Raw genomic sequence first — 23039 nt, 5'->3', positions numbered from 1 at the left:
AAACTAGATTGTCAATTCAAATTTTGCCCGACGTTATTTTGTATATTTTATATTTTATATAGAAATTTCTTATTAAAAAAAAATGAACAGACTACGTCATTGTGAAAATTTAAGCATACATTAAAGCATGGATTTGAATATGTAACTTCTTTATATATATAATAAGATTATTTAGTTTTGATCAATGTTGTGACTCATGAATAGGAAAATAGTGATTAAAATAGTCGGGCCATATTTAAAATAAAAAGAAATGATTATTTATAATAATAATTTTTTTTAATGAAGTTTGCTTTTTTCCTTCAAAAAAATAAAAATTTTTAAATTCAAAGAAAAGTAATATATAACAATGGAAATGGCAGTATTCAGTAATATCTTGTAGTTTTTATCCAAAAAATATATATAATTGTCTTATAATTTACAATTTTTAATATATATATATATATAATAAATATGTATATACCATGCATGTTTCTTTTTTATTTGTTCTCTTCACCTTTCAATGCTGATTAAGTATAAATATGTGTAACTTTGAAGCATGAATTAAAATTAAAAAAAAATAGAAAATAACTAGTTCAATAAGTTGAACCACTTTTTTTTTTTTTAATAATTTGAGATTAATTTAACTAGTTCGCCAGTTCTTATGACCTCCTATTTTGTCATGCCTACAAACCTTTATATATTTAGATTACTTGTATAGGAGATCAAAGTGATTTTCCTAAATAACTTCTATCATTATATGCTATATAATGCATGAAAATTGAATAATCACAACCACATAAAACATTGTCGAGAACCGTGAGCATTTCTAAACCCTGCAACCAGAGAATAAAAAGGAATCCATGCATGGCAAAATGCTTAATATTTATATTTGCTACTCCTACATAGGCTAGAAATATTTCGTTGAATTTGAAAAAAGTTAAAAAGATTGCAGGCATGAAAATGAAAAATATAATTAACAATGATGGTAAAAACATAATACATATCCTATTTTATTTTTTTATAAAAGAGAGAAGGATTGCGAACTCATTTATCTTAACTGAATGCATCAGAGGAAGGGGAATAATATAGTCAAAAGTGGCTTTCATTTTCAGCAACACTTGGAAGGATTAAAAAGGTGCATTGCTTCTGTATGAGGTCTCAGGTCAAACACAAAGTTATCTTTTAGCTTGATTCTTCCTTTCTTTCCTAGATTGTTCTTCCTGTCCTCCCACATACGCATTTCGGACCAAACAAAAACAGGTAGCTTTCTGGGTTCTTGTCTTCATGCGGTATTCCCGTAGAATCCAGTTCTTTGTCGACCTTCTATGCAATGCTTTACGTAACTTTCTTCAGAATCAAAGGACACAAATCCTTCCCCATTAAATACACCCTTATCAGCTTTACATCCCTGCTTGTGTTGTGTAGCAGGCTAGACAAAGATAGACAGAGCAAGTGGAGACAACATGGGATTGCACAGGTATAGTATGTTGCTAATGTTTTGGGTTTGTATTGCAAGCCAAGGTTTTTTGTGGAAGGGCGTGGGTGGGTTTGCTGGGAATTGGGGAACTCGCTCTACGCATCCCCTTCCGCCAAAAATAGTAGTGCAGCTGCTAAAGGACAATGGGTTCAACAAAGTGAAGCTGTTTGAGGCAGATCCTGTGGCACTCAAGGCTCTGGGTCATTCAAGCATTGAGGTGATGGTTGGCATACCCAATGACCTCCTGGCTTCTCTTGCAAGTAATGTCAATAGTGCTGTGGCTTGGGTCTCCCAAAACGTATCCACTTTCATCTCCAAAAATGGTGTTAATATAAGGTAATCTTTTTGTTACCTATTCGCTTCCATGTTTTTGCTCTGCTTGCTTCCTGCTGTTTGCAAATCAATCCTTTTTTATAAATGCTTGTTTTTCACTTCTTAGTAGTAGTGCTGAAAATTAGACCAAACTGGAGTTTATTTAATTGAACTAATCCTAAAACCAATTCAGTTACAGCTAAAAACCGACCAAGAACTGATTGAGCACCCATAGAACCAATGGGTAAACTAGTTAAACCAATCTTATTATTTTTTAAATTTTAATTTATATTTCTAAGTTATAATTTATTCATATCTATATCTAATAAGCATTGATAAATGAAAGAAAATAAATAAATATGCAAAAAATATGCACGGAATATGTATTTATGCAGATATTTTAAAATTATAAATTATAAAGTACAAAATTAGTATACATATTGGATTAAAATAATGAAATAGTGATGGATATTACTTTTTTTATTTCATGTTATTTTACTTGAAATTTAAAAATTTATTTTTCTTATATATAAATATTTTAAGTATATATTATTTAGAACGTATTAATTCATTTATGACTGGTTATACCATATTTTAGACCATAATTTGACTACTGAACCATAAATTAATACCTTATTTAATGACCAAGGCATGATGGGTTCGGAGATGATCCGCGGCTAAGTTTTTTTCCAGGTAAAAACGAAGAAAGAAATTATTTTACTCTTTGGGGAAAAAATATTCGACTCCTTCATATGATATATTTGAATATATAAAGTAAGATTAAAAATAATTGGGATAAGAATATGACACAATGCGTGATCAGTGCCGGTTCTTAATGGGCCATGTTCTAACATAACCAACTTTACATTTGGGCTGGGCTATCCTAACGGATGCCACTGATTGCATTATATACTAAAGCATGATTTTTCTAATTTGTATGTCCATCAAGAAAGCGACTTTCCTCGTCTCTTCCTGATGAATGGCCCTCTTTTCTACTTTAACGTGGTTTCTTGAGGCACAACATAGTTCATTTAAGAAACCGTTTTCGGAAATGCTCTTTTTTACTTGTCAAACGTTTCAGCGAAGTTGCAAATGAATCCCTTACCCAAGGCCCAAACCCTCATTCTGTTCTATGTGCTTGATCAAAGTTCCAAATGAACTAAATCCCTGACAAAACTATCTGTGAATATTCCAGGTACGTTGCAGTGGGTAATGAACCTTTTCTTAAGTCCTACAATGGTATGTTTGTGCGATCCACATTTCCAGCCCTCCAGAACATTCAAGCAGCTCTTATAAAAGCTGGGTTAGGGAGGCAAGTGAAAGCAACTGTCCCTCTAAATGCTGATGTGTATCAGAGTGATAGTGGTCTGCCATCAGGAGGAGACTTTAGGCCTGATATTCATGACCAAATGATGGCCATTATCAAGTTTCTGAACCAAAATGGTGCTCCTCTCACCATCAACATCTATCCTTTCCTAAGCCTTGACGCTGATCCAAACTTCCCAAAAGAATTTGCCTTCTTTAATGGCTCTGCACAACCAGTAGTTGATGGCTCCAAAACTTACACCAATGTTCTAGATGCCAACTTTGATACCCTTGTTTCCGCTCTTGAAAAGAATGGTTTTGGCTCAATGCCCATCATAATTGGGGAGGTAGGGTGGCCTACGGATGGAAACTCCAATGCCAATGTACAGAATGCCCAGAGGTTCAATCAAGGGTTATTTGATCGTATTGTTAAAGGGCAAGGTACCCCAAAGAGATCAACCCCGCCGGATATCTATGTGTTTGGACTTCTAGATGAAGATGCTAAGAGTACTGAACCAGGAAACTTTGAGAGACATTGGGGGATTTTCAACTATGATGGGTCTCTGAAGTACTCCTTGGACTTGGGTAGTGGGAAATCACTAGTTGCTGCAAAAGGGGTCAAGTATTTGCCAAAACAATGGTGTGTAATGTCACCGCAAGCAAGTATTTTAGACCCAAATTTCGCTAAGAGTATGAGCAATGCCTGCACATATGCTGATTGCACAAGCATTTCTCCTGGATCTTCTTGTGGGAATTTGGACACTAGGGCCAATGCTTCTTATGCCTTTAACATGTACTACCAAACCATGGATCAGCGCAAGGATGCTTGCCAGTTTAACAATCTTTCAATGATCACTAAGATAGATCCTTCTCCCTCTCAAAGTGCCTGCAAATTTCAAATCATGATTGATCTGGGGAAACATGACACTAAATCCACTTCATTGGCTGCCCCAACGATAAAGATGAACTCAATGGTCATGCTGGTATCAAGCTTCATGATCATCATTCCACTATCTCTGTGGATCTGAATTTATTTACTCGTTGTTGTTTTTATTGTTGTGCACAGTTGCTCTTGCACATCATCACGGTTTCCTTTTGTGCAGTTTTATGTTCATCAAGATTTTCAGTCCCTGTGTAATCGGTTGATTGTTGAAATGATCTTATTCTTTATAGAGTCAATGTCAGCAGGTAGACATATGATATCTTTATAATTTTTACAGCTGTTGTAGATGGTGAATTGGAATCCATTGTTGAGAGTGCATTTGAGAATATTGAGCAAGATAGGAATGACTTTCTTTCACCTTTTACCATAGTCGTCTGATGGATTTTGGTGTATTTTCTGTTATCTTGGAAAACTTGATCATGTAGGGGGGATTGTTTCATGGACAGTGTAAATTGTCTCATTAGGTTTGCCAACAACGAAATTTCGCATAGAATAGGTTGATATGTTACAATTGGGAATTTGAAGTTTCATCTCATTGTCATGTTGTCTTAATTTTTTTTTAATTAATTTATTTAGAAGAGTAAGTATGGATGATTTGGAGTTACAAACAAGATCATACCCGTGACTTGTCACTTACTGAGAAGCTTTCATGTCACTAGGCCACATAGCTATTGGCTGTCTCAAGATTCTCTTAATTATCTGGAAGGGGGTGAATGGTTGGATGCTGTTTTAATGTTGTAACCAGTGTTTAACCCATATTTGGATCCACAATGATGAGTCTTAGATTGCATCCATATATTATAGGTGATCCATGCCAATAACTACGCTTTTTTGAGAGTGGGTGAAATCTAAAGTTGAGACAGAATTTGACAAGACACCCTGTCTAAACATACACACTAAGAATAAAAATAAAAAAAGGTCAAAAACATGAAGCAATCCGGGTTCCTGTCTTCAAGCGGAATCCTCCTAGAATCTAGTTCTTTGTCGAACTATTAAGCAACTATTTGCGCCATAACTTTCTTCAGAATCAAAGGACGCAGATCCATCCTTAGCAGCTTCACAGTTCACACCCCTGCTTGTGTTGTGTTGGGTGACAGGCTAAACAGAGAGGAACAGAGCAAGCAGAGAGACAACATGGGATCGCGCAACTATACTATGTCGTTGCTTGTGTTCTGGGTTTGCATTGCAGGACAAGGTTTGTTGTCAAAGGGTATGTCTGGGTTTGGTTGCAACTGGGGGAGAAACTCTTCGCATCCCCTTCCACCAGAGATAGTGGTGCAGCTGCTGAAGGACAATGGGTTCAAAAAAGTGAGGCTATATGAGGCAGATTTTGCGGCACTCAAGGCTCTGCAAAATACAAGTACTGAGGTAATGGTTGGCATACCCAATGACCTCTTGGCTACGCTCGCGAGTAATGCCTATCATGCTGTGGCTTGGGTCTCCAAAAATGTAACCACTTACATTACCAGATACGGGGTCAACATAAGGTAATCTTGCTTCCTCATTTTGCTCTGTTTTCCTTTTCCCCAAATGCGTGTTTTTCACTCTTCACTGCCTTGTCCTTGTGTGTCAACTCACGCAAGCAGATCCCCTCAGCGTCCTCCGCGGCACCTTTTTTTTTTTTTTTTTTCTTTTTCTTTCCTTTTGTTTTTTCTCATCTCATCTCCGCCCTTAATGATTAGATAAGGAATGTCTAGATTAGTCTCAACCCTACTGTATCAAACCGTTATTATCAAAGAGTCAGAGGAAGCCTCCTCTGCCTCGATGAGAGGCAGACCGTCCAGATTTAATATTTAATCTGGACGGTCCAGATTAAATTTTTATAATTTTTATTTTAAATTTATATTTTTAAAATAAAAATATAAAAAAATTTAATAAATATATTTATTAATTTGAAAATTCAGGTTTTATATAAATAGTATAAATTTAATATTAAAAATTTAAATTGATTTTTTAAATATATTCTGGACAATACTGTTATATTCTAAATAGAGCAATAAACTTATTAAAAAAATTTAATATTAAATTTAGACTATTTATATTAAATCTAGACTATTAGATTGATAATTATATTTATTATTTTTTATAATTTTTATATATTTTTATTTTAAAAATATAACTTTAAAATAAAAATTAAAAATATTTATCTGAACCATCCAGATTTAATTTAAAAGGTCTAAATTTTTCTCTACCTCAATGAAGAGATAGAGAAAGCTTCCCTCAATGAAGGAAAGCCGACTTCTATTATCAATGAGATCTTATGGTTATTTTAAGAATATTTTAGTAATATTCATTTAATTTAACTACATATCTTAAAACTTGAACTAGAGATTACATGATAAGTTGATTTAACTTCAAGTGTCACTTGATAAAATAGGCAATAATTTTAAACTGTTAAAATTCAATATGCACAATGTATAACTACAATAAAATAAATAAATAAATAATTTAATTTATAAAAAAATTAATAATGTTATACAACTGTAAATTATGCAAGTGAAATTTTAACAATTTGAATTTATCTATTTTTATGTGATAATTATTTTATAAAATAATTAAATTTGTTGGTAAAAATAATTCAATTTGGACCATTCATTTTCTTATTTAAGGATATAGATGACATGAGGAGAAGAAAGAAGGGAGAATAGATTATGAGAGTATCTCAACCCGTCAACTTACAATTATCATTAATATTAGGAAAAATTAATCATTTCATCTTTATGTTTCTTCTTTAATTAAAATTCAATCTTTAAATTTGAAGGTTAGTGCAATGATTCAATCTCTAAACTTACACACTTATAACCTAGTCCATATAATTTTATTAGTATAAAATATTGGTTTTTACAATTTAAAAAATAAAATTATAAAGAACAAAATTATTATCAATCCTTGGAACCTTGGGACTAATATTTTAAATAGTTAAAATTATAAAAATTGAGTTATATTAAGTTAAAGTTTATGAACTAAGTTATAATATAGTTGAATTATAGGATTGAGTATATCAAATTAAAATTTAGGAATTAAATTACAATTAAGTTAAAAATATAAAAATTAAATAATTAATTTTTCCTTATTATTATACACTCTGCGTTCCTTAATATATAAGGCTTAATCAAGTTTATATTTATTAAGAAATGGTCATTGTATCTTTAAAATGGTTAAAAATATGTGTTACTTTTTATTTTCGTTCTTATTTGCAATTAATAATAAAAACTATAATAAATTCCTATCCAAGAGTTCAAGCCATGATAAATAAAAGGGGTTAAATTACCTCATGTATATTAAGAGGAAAAAAGGCTTTCAAAATTTGTCAGGACGGAGAGAATGTACATATATATAATAGCTTGGAAGATAATTAAAGTTAGGAAAATTATTCCCAATCACTTAATTCACAAATTTTGTTGATCCATAAAGATCCCTAATGATAAATATTCATAATTTTACTTGTAAATTTATGTTATTTGAATGATAAATATTGTTATACTTGTAAATTATACTCTTTTGGTAGTAATTAAATACTCACAGGTGAACTAGTAAATTAATAATATATGACTGTTAAATTTGTAATCTTTGGGAAGGAATAATGCCAATATCTTTATGGTATATCGCTATGAAAGCTCCTCAAAAAGTGAAAAATTATAAGTTTAATCTCATTTACAATTTTAAATCTAGCGTGTTTTACATTTAAAAAAACACGCTAAAGATGCCCCCTGAAAATTATATTTTTCTTTATTACATGTGATAATAAAATAATGATTTATTTGTGTAAAATGTATTTTCCTCCTTTCTTTTCTCCTCTAACGTAGTGTCCGGAGGCACAGCATAATTAATACAAGAAACCACTTTTCAACGAAGTTGCAAATGAATCATGAACCCAGATCCTCATTCTGGTCTTATATTTGCTTGATAAAAGTTTCAACTGAACTGCATCCCTCACAAAAGTGTCTCTGAATGTCCCCAGGTATGTTGCTGTGGGTAATGAACCTTTTCTAAAATCCTACAATGGTACGTTTGCGAAATCCACATTTCCAGCTCTTCGGAACATCCAATCAGCCCTCAAAAAAGCTGGATTTGGGCGGCGAGTAAAGGTCACAATCCCTCTGAATGTTGATGTGTATCAGAGTCACACAGGTCTTCCATCAGGAGGAGACTTCAGGCCTGATATCCATGACCAAATGATGCCCATTCTCAAGCTTCTGAACCAAAATGCTGCTCCTCTCACCATCAACATCCATCCTTTCCTAAGCCTTAATGCTAATAACACAAACTTCACACAAGAATTTGCCTTCTTCAATGGCTCTGCAAAACCAGTTCTTGATGGTTCTTTAATTTACACCAATGTCCTAGACTTGAGCTTTGATACCCTTGTTTCTGCTCTTGAAAAAAATGGTTTTGGCTCAATGCCCATCATAATTGGGGAGGTAGGTTGGCCTACAGATGGAGGCCCAAATGCCAATATACAGAGTGCCTCGAGGTTCTACGAAGGGTTATTTGGTCGTATCCTTAAGGGCCAAGGAAGCCCAAAGAGATCAACCCCACCCGATATCTATGTGTTTGGACTTCTAGATGAAGATCGTAAGAGTACTGAACCAGGAAACTTTGAGAGACATTGGGGGATTTTCAAGTATGATGGGTCTCTGAAATATGACTTGGACTTGGGTAGCGGGAAATCACTAGTTGGTGCAGAAGAGGTCAAGCATTTGTCAGACCAATGGTGTGTAATGTCAGATTTGGCAAGTACCTCAGAACCAGATTTAGCTGAGAGTGTGAGAATTGCCTGCACATATGCTGATTGCACTAGCATTTCTCCTGGATCTTCTTGTGGGAATTTGGACGCTAGGACCAATGCTTCTTATGCATTTAACATGTACTTTCAAACCATGAATCAGAATGAAAGTTTGTGCAACTTTAACAGTCTTGCAAGGACAACTAATGATAATCCTTCACCTTTTTTACACGGCTGTGAATTTATTACCATGATTGATCTAGGGAAGGATGAGAATGCCTCCACTTCTCTGGCAACCCCAATGATGAAGATGAACTCAATGGTCAGCATGCTGGTATCAAGCTTCATAGTCATCATTCCGCTCACTCTCTGGATTTAAATTTATCTATTCATTGTTGTTTTTAGTGTTATGCAGAGTTTGCTCTTGCACATCATCGCTATTTTCTTTTGAATGGTTTCATTTTCATCAAGGTTTTCAACGATGGTAGATCGAAAGATGGTTGTTGGTCGAGTTTCTTGTGTTTGAACAATGACACTTAAAATCTGGTTGCTGATAGATTAGGGTACTAAAACTATGTTTTGGCTAATAACTACAGTTTTGTATTTCTCTAGTGTCTAATTTGTGACAAACAAAGACAAGTGAATTGTGTAAGAGACATCAACGAAATCATTTTTAAGCTTCTTTAACTAAAATTTCGATGATCATGGGTGGCGCCACATATAAATCATGGGGGCAAATGCACCCCTTGGACAAAAAAAAAAAATAATACAAAGAGTGTTCATTATCCTAATACTTTACCCCTCTTGAATCAAATATTTTGCACCCCTTAGTCCAACTTTAAATATATTTGAATTTCAAAAAATTTTATACTCTCTTAAAGTTAGTAATGATATTAACAATTGTCACAACAAAGGTAAAAAGAGAATTTTTTTTAATGAAATTTGTGAAAAATCAATTTTTTTAACATCAACAATGAGATGATTGTTTAATGATTCCATAACATGAAGTCATGCAAGGTACAATTTTCTTAAAATTATTAAGTTTTTTTAAATTATTAATTTAAATAGTGTAGCATCCCATGGCCGAAGTCCTGGCATTGCCACTGTCCGCGATGGAATTAGCATCAAGTGCAAGTGGGTGAAGATGAATGATATACATAGGACCAGAGATCAAGCTTCATAATAAGCATGATTCAAGGCATTGACCAGAATAAAAATGAATGTAAAGTTCAACGGTTTAACAATATTTGTCACAAACAAAGACTCATCACCATCTAACATTGGTGGCTTAAAAAAAATGGCCATCATACACTAATAATTAATGGTACCAATGGATCTAATGAATCGTGTCTGTGCAACGCAGCAACTAAACTCAATACTCATGATGTTAGCGTACAATTATTAATAATTAAAAATCATCACAAGCAGTTTATCAAAAATAAACGGAAAAAAAGGAATCATCCCAATGAATCAAGAATCAATATAGACATGCATCATGCATGTACACTTTTCTTCATTTAATAAAAAGCATGAGCTCTCGTTTTGGATAGTACAAATTATATACTATATTTCTCCATGTTATGTACAAAATAATTAATAAATTTAAAAATTGTAAAAAATATCAAATTATTTTTTCTAAAATTGAGTCCATTCTTAATGTTTAAATTTTGTTGAAAAATATGAAAAAAAAATACTTAAAGGAATATATAAAAAGAAAAGGGGGCACGGAGCCTTGAAAAATAATTTTATGATAGGATAACAATATTCATTCATGTGACGTATTCTATTGTATTTTATAAAAAAAATTATATTTGATACCAAATAATAATTGAAGTACACCCAAGCATATATAATTGGCCGAAAGGTCCAATATTAGAGATAATAGAAAATGTATTAATAGGTGTTGATCGATAGTAAAAAAAAGTTAAAATTATTAAACTACAAGGTTTCAAATTTAAATTTTGCATGGACATAAAAAATATTTTTAAAAGAACTACCTCCAATTGAGTTAAAAAAAATATTCAAAAGTATATATTATTTCATTTTCATGTACATAAACGGTAACATGTCTCTTATGTGTTGTAATGTTAGATTAATTGTCCGCATTATTATTGATAGTACAAGAAAATTAACCAACATATGTTAAACTCGTAGATATCCAAATTTTAGATAACTCCGTAATTTAAAAAATATATAATTTTTTGGATTAAAATTTTATTAAATGAATACTAATTTAATAATAAATAAACTATGAAATAGAATTTTGTACAAAAATATGTTTTTCTTTACCTGGGGCTATTGTATTATGTAGTAACTATTTGACAATTTGTCAATTGGGGTTTTAGATCAAATTTAAAAGTTAAATAGCTTATCAAAGTCACTTTAACTTTTTAGTTTTAGCTTTACTTTTATATGCATTTATCATAAGCTAGTGGCTGACATGGTTTCATCAAAAGCGAGGGCGAAGCTGCTGCTGCTTTTCTTTGGTTTGATGGTGAGGTTTCTCTTAATGGATGGGCTCTAAAGATTCTTTATTTTTCATTGGCAAACATTTTCCTTGTCATTTCAATTAGCGAGGGAAATGATAAAAGCATGTGTGGCTAAATTGCATAGAGTTTAAAATAAGTTTTATTATTCATTATTTAAAAACAAAAATCATTTTTTTTTAATTTTATGTCCAGTGCTGTTAATGATTTTCTAAGTTTACATATATTTTTGGTAGGCCTGAATTTACAAACAACTAGATTTTATACCCGTGATTAATCCTTATTTTTTGTTTGAAATAAATAAAAAGGAAACATATTTTAACAATTTCATTTTTTAAAAAAAATGGACAAATATGTTATAAACTTTTAATTAAGAGATGTAAAAAAAATAATTTAAAACTTTCTAGCCACAATTCTCTATTCTTTATTTCATATATTTTATATATCAAATTAATTTAAGGGTCAAATTTTGTTTTGAAACCTAAAAGATTAAAGTAACAATTTAAGAAGGGAGAATTTTAATTAAGTACCTTTATAGAAACTTAATTTCATGTGGGTTCAAAAAAAAATTTGAAATTTTAGTTCAACCTAAGGGAGAAAAGTAAAAAAAATTTTGCTAGTGAAAAAATCAAAATACCCTTTACTTATTATGCAAGATTATTAGTTATTAATTTTTTTACTGCACTTATTAATTGACCAGTATCACCTATAAATTGCATCTGTTTGCCAAACAATCAATAACGTTAGTTATTAGTTTACTAACTTTACTTATTAATTTACTAACATCAGTCGTAAATTACAAAATCTATCAATAATTTACAATTAATATTTATAAATTACAAGACTTATCAATAATTTACAACTGATGTTGGTAAATTAAAAAGTAGAATTTATAATTTAACAATTAATGTTGCTGCTTATAATTAAAAAATTGATGTTAAGTCTTATATAATTATTAATATATCAACTTGTATAATTTGTAACTCATATTCATAAAGTAACAAATAAAGTAAGAAAATTAATAATTAGTAATTTTGCATAACAAGTGAAGGGTGTTTTGGTTTTTTCACCGATAATTTTTTTTTTTTTAACTTTTCTCCCTTAAACTAAACTGAAATTTTAAAATTTTTTTGAACCCACCTAAAATTAAGTCTCTACAAAGGTACTTAACTGAAATTCTCCCATTTAAGAAAATGTAAGAAATTAAATTGATAAAAAATTAAAATTAAGAAACTAAATCAATAGTTAAGCAAATTTGAGGGATTTAAAGTTTCATTGTCCCTTTAAAATAAACATGTACTTTATTCTAAAACTCATTACCTCGTGAATATTGAATATGTGAACACTAACCTATTATAATTTAAAATTTACTGTATTGAGTAACAAATTAAAAATATATCTTATGCATTAAAAAACAATTTATTTTTACAAAAATTTGTTTTATTCTACAATTTATTACCTTGTACATGTAGACCTAAATTTTAATGGACGTAGACATGAATTTTCATAATTTGTGAAAATTAAATTTATAATTTTATTCTAAGTTTTTCATTTATATTTTTATTACATGTTCAATATTTACCACTTACGACCACATTTATAATAATAAAGTAGATAGATAAAAACATATTTTTTTAAACCATGATTGACTATGGTTGTTTGTAGCATTCAATGCTAGCAATCTCAACCTTTTAAAATAAAGTTTTAATTGTTTTTGTAAAAATAGTTAGAACATTGTAAAATTATAGTGATTTATTTTGAATTTATATTCATTAAATAATCTAAATCTACTTATTCAATAAGAATATCAATTATACCTATTAAATTATATTGATACTTGAAAATTATCAAGATACATTTTTTATAAGATATTAAAATAAAACTCTCAATCCAAATGCTCTTTACATTTGTTGTTTCCTTTAAAAATTTAAGATTTAATGATTTTTTTAGTATTGCATGATAAAATATCTTAAAAAAGTCTAATTAAACAGAACAATTGTCATCGTGCTATATATAATACTCATTGAGTGATAGGATTTATTTTAGTCATTAAATCCAAATTTGATGTATTTCACAAAATCATTGTAATTCTATCATAATGCATTGACAAAATTTACTATATATTTCCTCCATTAATAAATATAAGCAAAATTTTCATATGAGTTGTTGTTATTTTTTATAAACAAAACAATAATTTTCAAAAAGTATTTATGACATCTTTCTGATTTTTTGTTGTGATATGCTACTATTTTCATTTTATATTTTTATTTGTGTAAAAATACTTGGGGTTGATCTTATTTTTGAAATCTATCATCTTGTTCCTTTTTTGTTCCTGATTGTATTTTGATGTAGTTGATCTACTTTTCTCATTTGATTCTAATTTGAGTTTCTACCGTTTTCTTGAAATTTGTTATCCGTTATTTTTTCTTATTTGTTTCTGGTTGTATTTTGATTTTGGTTTATCTATTTTTCTTAATTGATTTGGTTTTGATTTTGGTTGATCTAATTTAATTCGTTGATTGTGATTTGTTTTTACTCTTTTCTTTTACTTTCTCCTTATTGTGTTTGTTTTTCACACTTTTTTAATTTTAGTTTTTAAATTTTTTGAAATTATTTATATAGTAGCCAAGGGTACAAAAAAAAAAACAAAAGAAATACACTATTTAAAGAATTGGTGACATCACTAATGCACTTTACAATATAGTAAGGGTAAGATAAGAATATAGTAAAATAAGATTAGTTAAGATTTGATTTTTAATCTAAACTTTGCATCCTTTAATAAACAAACACAATGTTAACTTCACAAGCCCCTTCTCTGGCTCTCTTTAAAACACCATCGTCTCTCATCTACCATGTCTCACTTTCTTAATTTTTCTCAATCTCTGTGGCTTGCTCATGTTACTCCATGCTCCCCCTCTTTCATTTCTCATCTTGCCCCATGGTCTTTCTCTTGCTCTGTTATTTCAATGCGTCCCTTGATTAGTAAATGCCCCAAGTCCTTAAAGATTCATCTCCATCTCTATCTACAGAACACCCCAAGCCTTGAAAGATCCATCTATATAGGTTATTTGGACAAGCAAAAATTATGATAGTCTTTCACAATTTAGGTGTTTCTCTAGCATCAATTCTCCAAGCAAGTCATGAACGAATCAATTTGTGACTCCAAATGATGGTGATCATAGCAAATCAAGATCTAGGTTTCAATGGAGTCATGACTCCATTTTGAATTCAATGGTTTCGAAAGGTTTTAATGGAGTCCCCATTGTCATCATCATCTTCCAAGAAAAGAAGATAGAAAAAACTAATATGTAGATATTGTCGTCGGTGGCTGCGGATCGATGCTCATGAAGATTCTAATTCAAGATTTCAAATGAATATGAGAATCTTAGGTTGGGGGTACGAAGTTTTGATTTTTAGTTTCTTGAAATTATTTATATAATGGCCAAGGGTAAAAAAAAAAAAAATACACTATTTAAAGAATTGTTGATCTACAATTCTCCAATGCACTTTATAATATAGTGAGATAAGATAAGATGTGATTTATTATATGTAAAATATATATTATATTAATTATTTAAATGTCTTATTCAATACGTCATTTTATTCTACTTCATCATGTCAAAAGATAATACTAGCATACCACTAGATTTTTAGTTCAATTGGCAAGAGCAACAGCATTTGAATGACCAATATATCCAACCTAAATATGTAGGATTTTGTGTCTTAAAAAAAAAAAGAAATTCCTCAATTACCTCTTCTTCTTCTTTTTTTAAAAAGGCACGCGACTGTAGGGAATTTATTCTGATTGAGAAAAATTACAATTTCCAAAACAATAAAAATAATTCAGCAAAAGATAAAGATTAGAGAGAACAAGGCATTTTGTGCCCCACTTTTATTTATATCGTTTAAGACGAGACTCCACATTTTTCGTCAGTGCATAATGATTTACTATTAGATCTTTATTTTGATGTCAAATAATATTTTTTTATATTTATAATCCTGTTAAAAGTATATTTTTATTTTTCTCAGTAAAGTGCCAGACCTCTAAAAAATAAAAAAATTAATTTAAATAAAAAAATTCACCGAAATTGAGATAAGTCCAACTGCAGCTACTTATTATTATTATTATTATTATTTTGGGCCATTCCCTTCAACCTTAAGTTGTTTAAAACAAAACAAAAAAAACCAATAACTCTATATATTTTGATTTAACAAGTTGACACTAAATTAAATTCTTACATTATTAATTACAACTTGCGGTTAGGGAGAGTATAAAATTTCATTATTATTATTATAAAATTTATATAATTATTTTAAATGTAATAAAAATTACACATTTGTACTTCCTCAGTTAAAAAATATAAACGGGTTAGATGTTTAAAAATATAAATATTTTTAAATATTTTAAGTTACAACCGTTACCTTTTTTTTAAGTGCCTCTATTAAATATTCTCTCCGTTAAAAATATAAGATATTTTTAATCAAATCTCACTTCTCAATAAGTGCCTCTATTAAATATTCTCTCCGTTTAAAAATATAAGATATTTTTAATCAAATCTCACTTCTCAATAAAGTAATTATTGCTTTCAACTAACTTTATCTTTTCATATTTATCTCTATTAAATACTCTACAATAAATGTAAAGTCATTATCAAATACTTTTTAAAAAAGACAATGATTATACTTTAAAAGATTAAAAACATATTACATTTTTAAATATTTAACTTCTCAAAAAATATCTTATATTTTTAAATAGAGGGAATAAATTATTTTATATTTATTTTCAAATTTTTATAATGATAAATATAAAAAAATAAAATTAATTTAAAAATAAATAATTATTTTATTAAAAAATAAAATTTTATTAAAGATGCGTTACATTCTCGAGAAGAAAAGCACAACGGTGGGAAAAGGTGAATTTGATGCAGGATTCTTTAAATAGATTTATTTATTTATTTTTGCCAGATTCTTTAAATGGATTGATGATAAAAGACAAGGACAATCGAAATTCCGGCAGAATTTTCGATAAACCAATAATCATGTATTTGCTTATTTTTTTCGATATATTATTATTATTATTATGATTATTATTATTATTATTATATACTGTGTATATCACATAAGCGTAATCAAAACGCCAGCCGTGCCATGCCATACCGAGTTTTTGAAGAGTTTTAACTGAACGAAAGTGTGAGACCGTGAAGAACGATCTCTGGTGGCGATTTCATTGGTTTGGATTTCTTGTCTTGATGCATATTCCATTCTGAGCCTAGAAATTCTTCTCAAGCCGAACGATTTTTCTTAGGTTTTCCGTCATTTCCCTCAACTGATGCTCCTTTTCGAAGTTTTCTCTTCTGGGTCTATTTTTGACGGGATCTGATGTGTAGTGCCTAGATTGATTTTTCCGAACTGGGACATTATCATATTATAAAGCGGAGGCTTCCCTTTTTAATCCGTAGAGGGATTGGCTTCCTCATCCTAATTTATTCCTAGGGTTTCTTTCGGTTTAGTTGCTTTGTCTTCGCAACAATTGGCTGTGAAGTTGTTCTCTGTTTGATCAGCTTGATTAGTTTTCGGGGTTGAGAATTTTGCCATTGCTCTAGGGATATTGCTTTTCATCCAAATTTATGATCGGGTTCTTTCTTGGTTCATGCTGATGTCGCGATGTGATTGTAAGATTCTACGGATATTATGTTGTTTAAATTGAAGAATAGCCAAGGCTCTGTGCGCTCCTTGTTTCAGCAAGCTCTGCACCACCACCACCACCACCACCATTATCTTCTCATGGCTCTTATGGTTGGCTACGACCCTTCTTCCAACTTTACCAAGGCCTTTTCGGAGTATTCATCTCTTTCTTTTGGCCGTGGCAGTAGCCTCGGCTGCAACCTATCTTTCCCATTTCTTCGGAAGCAGCTGTATGCTAATGTTTTCCAAGTTAATAGATGCATAGGATTCACTCTTCAAGGTTGCTTCGATACCAATAACAATAATAATAAGCTTTTTATCAAGCCAAAGGCCCGTGGCTTTGCAGCTTTCCCTCGCCCGCCATCGTTAGCGGATATAGAGGATGTTACTGTCCGGGATAATAATCGCAATGCTACTATAAATACATCGTTAAATAGGAGTCCCACTAAACCTCTGAATTTTCAGGATTGCCATTTGTCCAAGAAACTTGTTGTTGCGGTTGACGTTGATGAAGGTATCAATGCAGATGCCTCTCTTTATCTTATCTCATAAATAGCCTGTTCTGTATTCTGTTTATAACTGATTAAATTAAATATGAATGCAGATAACGGTTCACCCAGTAATTTATTTAACCCTATAAGAGTATATTTGGAAATCCAGGAAGTAAATAACAATGCCTAATGTATGCAATCTAATATTTTTTATCTTCCGTTATTGTAACATAATATACCACCTATATAGTTATCATGAATGCCATGGTATCTCTTACCGTAGTATACAAGATACCAATACCTATCAATTTTGATCACAATACATTAGGCACCTTAATCTGAAATATGTCATGTAGTGAAATTTTATCTAACATAAGGCTACACCTCACTCTAGACATCTCAATTTACTGTTTGTTGATATCTTGTAAAAATGTAGGATTATGCTCCTCTTTTCTTCTAACCTTTATTTTCTATCTGCTTTTCTGATGACCAGTATTAGGGAACTTCGTGTCAGCTTTGAACAGGTTCATTGCAGATCGATACTCATCAAATTATTCAGTTTCTGAATATCATGTGTATGAGTTCTTCAGGGTAATTCTTTGTTGCTGCTTTAGTATTCCCGACATTTATTATGAGTGGCTGGTCATGCAAATGCTGCTTTATTGTTCTTTTTTTTTTCCCTAAAAATAACAATCATTATAACAATTGTCATACTCATTTGGAGACTCATTTATTCCCCTTTTTCACCAATCTTAAATAAACCAACATTCCCTCTTGATATATTTGCTCCTAGAATTATTAAAATATAATCAAATGCTCAATCATAATTTTTAATTTTAATTTAAACTCCTGGGCTATTACATTATTTGTACACTTTCACTACACCAACACTCCTCCTTATTATAGTTATTCCAAACATTAATAAAATACACTCAAAACAAATTATTATATATTTAATTTATCATTATTATTTTTTCCCTCAAAATTCTGGGGTTATTATATTCTTCCCCCCTTTAAAAAAATTCAGTCCTCCGAATTTAAATATGTAATTATTTCAATACACAATTATTTGTGGATTCTTTGTCTTTAACATAAAACCAAAACAAGTATTGGCACAATTTAATTCCAGTTCTGAAAGAAGTCAAGTTCTCATATTTACACATTAAATCAAAATTTGTAAGAAATACATATCTTCTTAACTGCATTATTTCTATTGGATTGATAAATATATGCAAGCTATCAAAAATTTATACATAATAAGTCATGTTTCCCTTATAGTTATCATAAACTAAAACTCATTGCTTTAATAACTATTTCGTAATTTTTTTAAGCTTAAGCATTGACTAAAGGGTTTGTAAAAACAATATGTTGTTGGAACATCTGGGCTGAGCTGGTTCTTTGGTAATATTCCATAACATGAATTTTGACATTATGCACTTAACGTACCATTGATAATGATATGCACCCAGCTTTTAAGGACAGAAGTCTTTGGGCGCATGAATATGTTGTGTACTATTCAGTGCTTTCCTTTCTTCTTTTTCTTCCCATTTTCCAATATATCATGAGCAGGATGATTCCCTGGTGTAATGTGATGGAGTATTATCAATAAGTTGCACCCTTGGTTAAGTTTTCTTAATTTTTATTTGTTTTTTTCCAATGGTTTTGTTGGATCTTCTGAGTTTTTGCATCCACTTTTCTAGGACATTTTTTTTATCTTCTCTTGCTTACTGCAGCAAGCAGATTGTTGTATGCATCAAGGGCCTTTTGGCTCTATTTAACAAAATTTCATTGCTGTAGAAAATTAGTACTTTTAACAACCCACTCAGTCTGTGGTATCATTTTGAAATTTTCCATCTTTTCATCTAGTGCTGATGCACCCTTCATTTCTGTTACAGATATGGAATTGTTCTCGTGATGAAGGTAAACGCTAAGTGTCTCCATTACACTTAGATTGCATTTCGTGGACAGTTTTATTGCTCTCACCTTCTTTTGAGAACCTATAGGATGATTTCAATTATTCCTTCCCTTCTTTTTTTCTTGCGATGCTCGTTGGATCAAGTGTCTTGTGTTATAGAATTTGAATATTTTTGAAGTTGGATCCCATGAAAATGTAATTCTCAAAATGAATCAAATTCTAGTAGTTTCATGATTGTATTGACACTTTTTGATAAGAAAAGCCTATTCTGATGCTGATTATATGATTTCTTCGTTCTTGAACTATTCAGCCTGAATTGATTCTTTGATCTTTGACGAGTAGCAATTTTCCCAAAAGACATGGTGCCTACTGGTAGCAACCTGAACATGGAAAGTAAAAGAAAGCCTCGGCAGAGTATAATATGGGATACTACCAAAATATCAATGCATTATCGTCATAGACTCATGCTAGAAGATATATAATTATAAACAAGTTGTCATTTGCATTTTATTTTTAACATTGAACTGACTTTTTATTGGGCTGGTGGAGGGGTAAAAGTCCCTTGAAGGCTGAAGCTGTCAAACAGCTTAACAAATTTAGCGTATGAATTATCATTATTATAAAAGATTTTTTTATTTCTCTTTTTTTCTCTTCATAATACTAATTGACAACTGACCTTATTGTTTTGCAGCTGCTGCCCGTGTGCATGAGTTTTTTAAGACACCATATTTCAAGACAGGGATCCACCCTCTCCCAGGTGCTCAGACAGCCCTTCAGAAGTTATCAAGATTTTGTAACCTATCAGTTGTAACGTATGCTTACTGTGTTAGACCTTCTTCAACCTGTAATAAATCTTTTTAGCTTCAACTAATTGGAGCTGCTTGTGTATGTTTGTGATCAGATCACGGCAGAATGCAATCAAGGACCAGACAATTGAGTGGCTAGAGAAGAATTTTCCGGGACTTTTTCAGGAAATTCACTTTGGAAACCACTTTGCTCTTGATGGGGTGCCTAGACCCAAGTCAGAGATTTGTAGGTATGCCCCCTGGTCCTGTTCAATTGTATTCTGATGACTTTGTGGGAGAATAATGCTTTTATATCAACTTTTTGAACAGTGTTGTGAACTATACTTGTTGTAGTGATCAATTGCCTCTCAATCTCATTTCTGTTTTCACTTTATAAGCTGCGATCTTTGTCAGTTTCAGAGATTTTTGTTGATAAAGATATTCCTCACTGAAACTGATAGGTCTTTAGATGCTCAAGTTCTAATTGATGATAACCCAAGATATGCTATAGAATGTGCTGAAGTCGGAATCAGGGTCCTGCTTTTTGATTACGAGAACTCGTATCCTTGGTGCAAGATTGAATCTGTTGATCAGCATCCTCTGGTGACTAAAGTTAAGAACTGGGAAGAAGTGGAGCAACAAATAATGTCATTGACAGCTTCATAGTCTCTAATTCCTGCTGGTAACCTTTTTTGTGACACCACCCTTTTGCTAGAAGTATTGTTCTAATTAGTAGGCCTACAATGTGTATGGAGGAGGTGAGATCATTTGAAGCTGCTAGAGTTAGAGCACTTGCCTGGGAGGGCCGGGCTGGGGTAGGAGAAGTATAAAATTGCTCACATTTACATTCTTTTCTCCACTTTTGAGCAGCACCATGCAAGAGTGGAACATGAAGTTGTTCAAGTGGAAATTCTCCTATGATTTGTTGGCAAAGAATCCTTTTACAATTCCGTTATGGATATAGAAGTCGAACCATTTACTTGGGTCGTTGTACAACAATTAAGGAAATTTGAAGACGCCTTTCTCCGTGCATTGCATGGAATCTAGAATGAGCTGATAGTACAGTTTGTTGTGTTTTATGTTATATATTTTCTTATTCCCATCAATATTGCTTGATGATTGATGATATATTGATATTGATGGTGTATTGATGTAACAATATCATCAAAGCATGTTGGTTTATCCTGTGAGAAAATCATGTTGGATCAGGGGGCTTCTGTGGGCATTTTACTTCCAAAGCCCGAAATAGTTTAGTAGTCTGAAAAATATTGGAATCGTAAAATGAGGTGCGCTGCTGTTAAGCTTAAGATGCTCGGCTTTTGTTCAACAGACTGAAATTTAAGGCATCTTTTTGCTATGAAAAACATTTCTCATCAACTCATACCACTTGTACGCAAGTCCAGATTAGATAATATTTTCAATTGGAAGTAATGATGAAGTACAACTTAAAATATTGTTAGGAGTACGGTAGGTAAATCCTATGGGCTTCTTCATTTTGTGAGCTTTTGAACTTCAACAAGCTAAAAATCAGAATAGGACATGTGAAGAAGATGGGCCTAGTTATGAGATGCATGTAGACTTGTGAAGTGAACACGTCATAGGACAATTATGTGTGTATTTAGTTTTTAGTTTGTTAAAAATTTATTTAGTAAAAGTTAATTTAGTAAAAATTAATTGTTATAATAAAATTTGTATTTGGATATATTTTTTTAAAAGTTAATTTGATAAATTAAAAATTATTTGGATTGTGATAATTAAATGTGTTTTTGAATGTATAATTATTAAAATGACATTGGTTTATGATAACTTAAAATTTTTATTATATAAATATGATATATATAAAATATTTAAAAAGTATGATAAAGATTTTAAATAATATAAAATTTGATCTATAATGTAAAAAATTTAATCTTTAATTATTTGTACTTTTTTAATTTGTAATTTTAAAAAACATGATAAAGATTTATAATTTTTATTATAAATTAATGCTAAAAATTAATATGAGTAATTATTTAATTTATAATACAAAAAAATTTCTATCTAATGATTATTATTTAAATGATAATTATATTTTTAATAATTAACTATTTTTTAAATAAAAGAATAGGATATTAAATTTGAGATAGTATAGTCAAATAAAATCTCATTTTTTAAATTCACGTTTTAAAAAATTTATCATTTTATATCCATCAAATCTACTTTCAATAACATTCTCAAAGCAATTTTAGAACACACTTTCATCTCTTTTTTTTTTTTTCCACCAAGCAACATTTCACATCTCAGATGTGAAAAAATACATCTCAAAAGTTAAAAGTGAATTACCCAAATACACCCTTTATCCTAATCATGTTTTGGCAATTAGGCCGCCGCCGTGTTTGTCGAGTGAGCTTAATAACGTGTGTTTCACTTGCCATAACTTAACTGGGACAAGCTGGATTGCTAAAGCATGTATGGGTTTTGGATATTGGATTAATATGAGCATTTTGTAAATTTTTTGCTCTCTGGAATACTATATCGGATATTGGTGACCACTTCACCATTAAAAAAAAAAAAAAGTTAGTTAAAGCTTTCATCTCTTAAAAAATGTTACCTCCTCCATCAAAAAATATTAGACATTTTTAATTAAATCTTGCCTCTTAATAAAATACTTATTTGTTTTCAAACTAATGTCATCTTTTTATATTTATACTTATTTAATAGCATTTTATTTTAAAATAAACATAAAATAATTTATTTAGTATTGGCATTAAAAAAAACACATCAATTATATTTGAAACATATTTGAAACTCTAAAAATACGTTAATTTATTTAATATCCAACCCATAAAAAAAAATCTTACATGTTTTAATAAGGGGAGTGCATCTTTCAAATTATACTGTCGTTGGATATCCCAAAAAGTGTTTCGACAATAACAACTAAAATTACAATGCACCT

At 30.7% G+C, this 23039-nt stretch overlaps 3 protein-coding genes across 5 annotated transcripts; all 3 read left to right on the top strand.

The window, feature by feature from the left end:
• Positions 1–1124: 1124 nt before the first annotated feature.
• On the top strand, positions 1125–4243 carry LOC129310174 (glucan endo-1,3-beta-glucosidase 5-like). Its single transcript, XM_054952053.1, has 2 exons — positions 1125–1792; positions 2964–4243. Exons 1-2 carry the CDS (start codon positions 1443–1445, stop codon positions 4099–4101), a joined length of 1488 nt encoding a protein of 495 aa, XP_054808028.1. The 5' UTR covers positions 1125–1442; the 3' UTR covers positions 4102–4243.
• Positions 4138–9341, top strand: LOC129310173 (glucan endo-1,3-beta-glucosidase 5-like). Of its 2 annotated transcripts, XM_054952052.1 has the most exons (4): positions 4138–4261; positions 5114–5503; positions 7978–9064; positions 9148–9341. In XM_054952052.1, exons 2-4 carry the CDS (start codon positions 5151–5153, stop codon positions 9280–9282), a joined length of 1575 nt encoding a protein of 524 aa, XP_054808027.1. In that variant the 5' UTR covers positions 4138–4261; positions 5114–5150; the 3' UTR covers positions 9283–9341. The 2 variants fall into 2 exon arrangements, with proteins under 2 accessions (XP_054808027.1, XP_054808026.1); XM_054952051.1 differs by lacking the exon at positions 4138–4261 and having other exon boundaries at positions 4673–5503.
• A 7015-nt stretch (positions 9342–16356) lies between these two features.
• Positions 16357–21153, top strand: LOC129309058 (uncharacterized). Of its 2 annotated transcripts, none has more exons than XM_054950403.1 (6): positions 16357–17427; positions 17898–17995; positions 19300–19324; positions 20011–20131; positions 20221–20355; positions 20519–20657. In XM_054950403.1, exons 1-6 carry the CDS (start codon positions 16920–16922, stop codon positions 20535–20537), a joined length of 906 nt encoding a protein of 301 aa, XP_054806378.1. In that variant the 5' UTR covers positions 16357–16919; the 3' UTR covers positions 20538–20657. The 2 variants fall into 2 exon arrangements, with proteins under 2 accessions (XP_054806378.1, XP_054806377.1); XM_054950402.1 differs by having other exon boundaries at positions 16363–17427; positions 20566–21153.
• Positions 21154–23039: the final 1886 nt, after the last annotated feature.

This window comes from Prosopis cineraria, unplaced genomic scaffold (assembly GCF_029017545.1).
Source record: "Prosopis cineraria cultivar Desert tree isolate PC_DT_omini unplaced genomic scaffold, ASM2901754v1 PC4, whole genome shotgun sequence".
Taxonomy (NCBI): Eukaryota; Viridiplantae; Streptophyta; class Magnoliopsida; order Fabales; family Fabaceae; genus Prosopis; species Prosopis cineraria.
The sequence above is the reverse complement of the archived record's forward strand: the minus strand, read 5'-3'. Positions and strand labels throughout refer to the sequence as shown.